The sequence below is a fragment of the Neltuma alba genome, unplaced genomic scaffold (assembly GCF_004799145.2).
Source record: "Neltuma alba isolate B1F8T4 unplaced genomic scaffold, ASM479914v2 tig00013147_pilon, whole genome shotgun sequence".
NCBI classification, from domain to species: Eukaryota; Viridiplantae; Streptophyta; class Magnoliopsida; order Fabales; family Fabaceae; genus Neltuma; species Neltuma alba.
In genome coordinates, this window is record NW_021637461.1 from 21024 (window position 1) to 26323 (window position 5300).

Consider the following 5300-nt stretch of genomic DNA (forward strand, 5'->3'; position numbering starts at 1 on the left):
TTTTTTCGTAGTACAGAAGCATAATTATATATGCACCTGGAAATTTTAACAAGAAAAAGAAATATAACCGTGTGTTCAGCTCACCAAAAAATGCAGTAGGCCAGTTAGTAAAGACAGCCTGTAATCATGAGAAATCAAGACACAAAAAAGAACCCAAAAAAAAAAGAGGAACATATTGGCAGATGTAAAAATCTAGAAAAATAAGGTAACAGTAAATATGAAGCTCAGATGGTCGGTTTAAATCCCATAATTTGTGGACCATGAGAAATAGGTGGTCTCAACCAGTGTGAGAAGAGCTCGATGACGACAAAACAACTTCGTTAATTGGTTAAAACTATCAGGTTAGGTTAGTCCAAGGGCTAAATGATAGCTACAGTGTTTATGCGCTCAGTTTGGGTATATAACTTTGGATAGTTTTGCTTTGCAGTCTCACAAACCAAATGCTCTCTCTCTCTCTCTCTCTCTCTATCTTTCCTCTGATTAAAGGTTTCAAAAAAGCAGGCAAAGTAAGGAGCCATGAAGGCGACAATAAGGTACTTAGCAGGAATCGCTGGCCCAAGTGGTTTTGGCTCTAATTCCACAGCTGAGCAAGTCACTGAACACTGTTCTTCAACGCTTCCTTCTCGTCTCACTGCTCTCATTACTGGTAATTCAATCCCACTCATACCTTCTCTCTAGCAGTTTTACACCTTCTAATCATACTCAACGACTTATCATCCATTTTTTCATCAGCTTTCTTTATGTGGATTCTAATGGATTGTTGCTCGAATTATCATCTGCTGAATTATTAGCCAGTTTTGACATTAATTAAGTTTCAAGCTCTTTCTCAGTATGATTGTATATATGTGGTGATTCTTTTGGCCGCACAGAAAGATATGGTTTTGTCTCTTGTACATGCGTACTTTCTCTCATTGGTCGAGATTAGATATCGATCGTCTTCGTCTCATCTGCGACCGACGCAGGAACTTTTCTCCCACCGTAATATATGCACAGATGACAGATATATATATATATATATATATTCTTAAATATACATGAAAGCACGTGTGATATATACCTTAATTAATATAGTGTTGATTTGAAATAATATTTGAAGGGGCGACTTCTGGTATTGGGGCTGAAACGGCAAGAGTGTTGGCGAAGAGAGGAGTGAGGGTAGTGATCGGTGCGAGGAACATGAAGAAGGCGAGGGAAGTGAGAGAGAATATCCTGAAGGAGAGTCCAAATGCTGAGGTTATATTGCTTGAGATTGATCTCAGCTCTTTCGCTTCCGTCCAGAGATTTTGTTCCGACTTCTTGGCTCTCCAACTCCCTCTTAACATCCTCATGTGCGTACTTTCTCATCATCTCTCTTTATTACGTTCATGGTTACACACACACACACACGCACCCCCATATTTACCATTCTGAAAGAGTTCTTGATGAACAAATCAATAATTCTGCAGAAACAATGCTGGGATATACTCACAGAACTTGGAGTTCTCCGAAGAGAAAATTGAGATGACATTTGCAACAAATTACCTAGGTATAGTTGTCTTTCTCAGAGATCTTGTCTCTTTTTCATGTCTGTCTATTGACTTGAAATTTAAAGCACACTGCTACTTGTTTGGCAATCACCGATTCAGCAGCATATGAGTCCAGATGTTACCAACTCCTCTTTTCAATCCTTAACGCACACGCACACGCACACGGAAACAAAGTCAAGAGAATCATTGAATTGATCTAACAAAAGGGCCCCAGTCACCACGCTTGCGTGTGTGGGTGGTACTATTCACTGGTCTTTTCATAGTTAAGTTTTACGTCCTTTGGATTAATGACTCCCCAGAAAATAAGAATCTCAATGCTGCTCAAATGCCTTGGGTGAAAGGGAAAAAAGGATCAGTTCGTACACACAATTCTTTCATTTACAATCCTATGGCTGGAGTGCTTCCGTAAGAGGTCGATGTTATCTTTTTCTTTTATGTTCTAAGTGGGGACAGCGTAAATTAAGATTAAAGCAAATGCATAATTAGTCAAAGCCCTTAAAGTAAATACAAGAACACTGTGCAATATTAATAGCGATTTGAAGCCTTCAAGTGTGGATCAACTGATCAGTAGCCTTTGTTTTATTAGGCACTCCCTTAAAAGAAAGAGAGAAAGAAAAAGTTGGTTTACTTTTCTCTTTAGGTTTCATATAAGATGGGGGACAATGATTTAACCTTTATTAAGGTCCACAAATTCCCAGCACTGGGCATGCGATAGTATCTCTCAGTGGCCCGTTTCTAAAGTGAAAATTAGCAGAGAAAAAAGAACTCAAATAAAGAAAGTCGATAACTTTTGAGGTGATTATGCACCAAATAAACGGAAAATAACTTTCGATAATTTGTTTTGATGCAGGACATTTCTTGTTAACGGAAATGCTATTGGAGAGAATGACAGAAACAGCAGAGAAGACGGGCATTGAAGGAAGAATCATAAACGTGTCTTCAATGATCCATAGTTGGGTCAAAAGAGAAGCTTTTCAATTCAAGGACATGATTAAAGGAAGAAAGTAATCACCACAGGAACTTAATTATCTGCAAAATTATCCCCCATTTTGATGGAATTTGGTTAGCTGCGACGCTTAACTTTTTCCTTTTCAACAACAATAATGCAGCTATAATGGCACGCATGCGTATGCCCTGTCAAAACTGTCCAGTATTTTGCATGCCAGGGAAATGGCCAAACAGCTAAAGGTAAGAGAAGAAATCAAAACCAAGTCTTTCTAACTCATATCGATCAATTATTCGTGAGGTAGAAGCTCAGCTTTTAGTTGGGTAGTAGATAAACCAAAAGCTATGATGTTTGAAAATGAAATGTTTGACACTACACGCAGGCAAGAAATGCAAGAGTAACTATCAACGTGGTCCATCCGGGCATTGTGAAGACTGGAATCATGAGAGCTCACAAGAGTCTCATAACAGGTTCTTAATTTTCTGCAAAAAAGTGCAATTCATTTGAATTGTGTCCAAAACTGATGAACTTACCCAATGTAATCTTCCACGCATGCAGATTCCTTGTTTTTCATAGCATCCAAGTTACTCAAATCGACTTCTCAGGTTTGTAAAACAAATAGAAAGTAAACTTGTTGGCCCAGAAAATTGAAAGATAAACATTATATAATACAAAGTAGGTGATTGCAGGGAGCAGCAACGACCTGTTATGTAGCGTTGAGCCCAGAAATAGAAGGAATGAGTGGGAAGTACTTCTTAGACTGCAATGAGAGTAGCTGTTCATCTTTGGCCAATGACGAATCTGAAGCTCTCAAGCTATGGAACAACACACGTTCTCTACTTCACAAACGATTACGCAAAGCTGCCGCTTGACCTCCCATTTCATCTTAAAATGGTTTTGTATGTGTGTATATATATTATACTAATATTATATTCGCCATTTACATACAAAGACCCCACCCCATGTATAATTAATAAGGGGTTTTGAATTGGATCCCAGTATTCTGCAGTAGGAGAGAGGTTGAGAGGAACACAAGCTTTTTTATAGTCTTACACTCTCACTCTCTTTTATATCATCCTCGATCTCTCAAGTTATACAATTATAGAAAGTTTATTTGTTCTTGTACCATAGTTGGTATTCATGTTCATATACATGCTTGTGTAGATTCTCGTCTCAAAAGCCAACAGTAAGATTTCTAATGCGAAAGAAATGGTCTCTTTTAACACATAGCAAAGGAGAAGGAATATTATACGGATTTTGCGCATGAATTTAACTATACGACTGGAAAAATTAATTGGCAGCTCGCAAAACGGCTGAACTAACCAGTTGTTCTGTTTTTTTTGGGCCATGCATGGTTTTTCTGGGACACAATGATTTTGGTTCTAACTTATCTGACTGAGGCCTATTATACTGGTGGGCCTTGTTATAAGCCCAGGAAATCCAGCAGCTTGCTTCAGCGGGTGGCCTGTTTAATTGCTGGATGGATATGTTCCCCGGGAGACAATTTCATTCTTAAGTGAATTATCTGCTTCTTTTTTTTCCCCAATCAGTAATTGTCATTTTCCTGCGCCGTGTTAATTACTTAATTTGAGCTCGTCAAAGTCCAACACTGCCTGTCAAACACCACCTCCAGTCCTTAATATAAGAATTCATTTGACTTTTATTTTAGTTCTAAATATAAAACTCCAATCCACTTTGTCGTTAATATTTATATATTTTTTTCAAGATAGTTCTTCTAACAATGATAGTTTGAACCAATACACTTGATTAGCAAGAATATTTTAGGAAATGCAACATCTATTTATAACAAATAACTAGCTTAACTTCTTTCCTTAATCTTCTCAAATTAGTCAACTAGTTTTTATAATTAGGACCGGAGGTAGTATTAGGTAGACCTCAATGGGTAATATATTATATTAAAAGACACGATCTATATCATGTGTAATGTCCTCTAGGTTATGTAGTAATAAGAATTAGCTGTCCCACTATATATTTTTTATTTTAACCCAATAATATTTAGATTATGGTAGGAAAGAGGAGGAAAAAGGGAGAGAGAATCAAATTTGGAGATGTAACGTAAAGAGGGCGTGCAAGGGACAAAAGCATCTTAGTCTCTATTAGAAGGAATCTTAAAAAATATTAATGAGATTGAGATTGGGTCCAGTGGAAAAATATAGTGCATCACAGCATGAAAAATCAATATTTGAATCTAGCCTAAAGACATTTAGTGCTTGACGGTGTTAGACAGCAACAGAATTTCTAATAGGAATATTTTGTACTTATAAAAAAATAATAATCCTATAAATCGTGTTAAAAAATCAAGAAAATGAAAATCAACAAAGGGTGCCCTCGATCAATTTACGAATTTAACATCTTAAAGAGATAGCTATTATGGTCATCTGCATGCATTAAACCTTTTATTCGGCTATGAATTAATGTTTTCTAAAATGATATTTAAAATTTTTAATTTATTTTCATTGTTTTTTTTATTTTATATCACATTTTTATTAAATATTTATAATCCCATTATTTTAAATTGAAGCAATTAAAACCTCTCCTCACCTGGTTCTTCCCAAACCAAACACTTATTTCTCTCTGCATGTGCATACATATAGTTCAAAAAACATTCAATTATATATATATATATATATATATATTGTGAGTATTTAAAATATAAGACAGAATACAGAATTCAAAATTTGCAATATACTACTTCTTTGATTTTTATTTTGGTCATAAATATAATATCTTAATATATTTTGTCTCTCATATTTATCTATTTTTTTCAAGATAATCCTTGTAATAATGGTAATTCTAATCAATATACT

The 5300-nt window shown here is 35.8% G+C and overlaps 1 protein-coding gene across 2 annotated transcripts; it reads left to right on the forward strand.

Annotated features, from left to right (window-relative positions):
• The first annotated feature begins 453 nt into the window (after positions 1 to 453).
• On the forward strand, positions 454 to 3597 carry LOC114734811 (short-chain dehydrogenase TIC 32, chloroplastic-like). Of its 2 annotated transcripts, none has more exons than XM_028922456.1 (8): positions 454 to 646; positions 1097 to 1328; positions 1446 to 1525; positions 2377 to 2530; positions 2636 to 2714; positions 2855 to 2942; positions 3031 to 3077; positions 3152 to 3597. In XM_028922456.1, the coding sequence occupies exons 1-8, from the start codon at positions 517 to 519 to the stop codon at positions 3239 to 3241; spliced, it is 900 nt and encodes a 299-aa protein (XP_028778289.1). In that variant the 5' UTR covers positions 454 to 516; the 3' UTR covers positions 3242 to 3597. The 2 variants fall into 2 exon arrangements, with proteins under 2 accessions (XP_028778289.1, XP_028778287.1); XM_028922454.1 differs by having other exon boundaries at positions 3162 to 3597.
• Positions 3598 to 5300: the final 1703 nt, after the last annotated feature.

What these genes read in the sequence shown, in the direction of transcription:
- LOC114734811 (XM_028922454.1), top strand. Translation starts at nt 517, where the DNA reads ATGAAGGCGACAATAAGGTACTTAGCAGGAATCGCTGGCCCAAGTGGT. An exon ending in CTCCCTCTTAACATCCTCAT is followed by an intron (nt 1,329 to 1,445) that starts GTGCGTACTTTC and finishes ATAATTCTGCAG; the next exon opens with AAACAATGCTGGGATATACT. An exon ending in ATTTGCAACAAATTACCTAG is followed by an intron (nt 1,526 to 2,376) that starts GTATAGTTGTCT and finishes GTTTTGATGCAG; the next exon opens with GACATTTCTTGTTAACGGAA.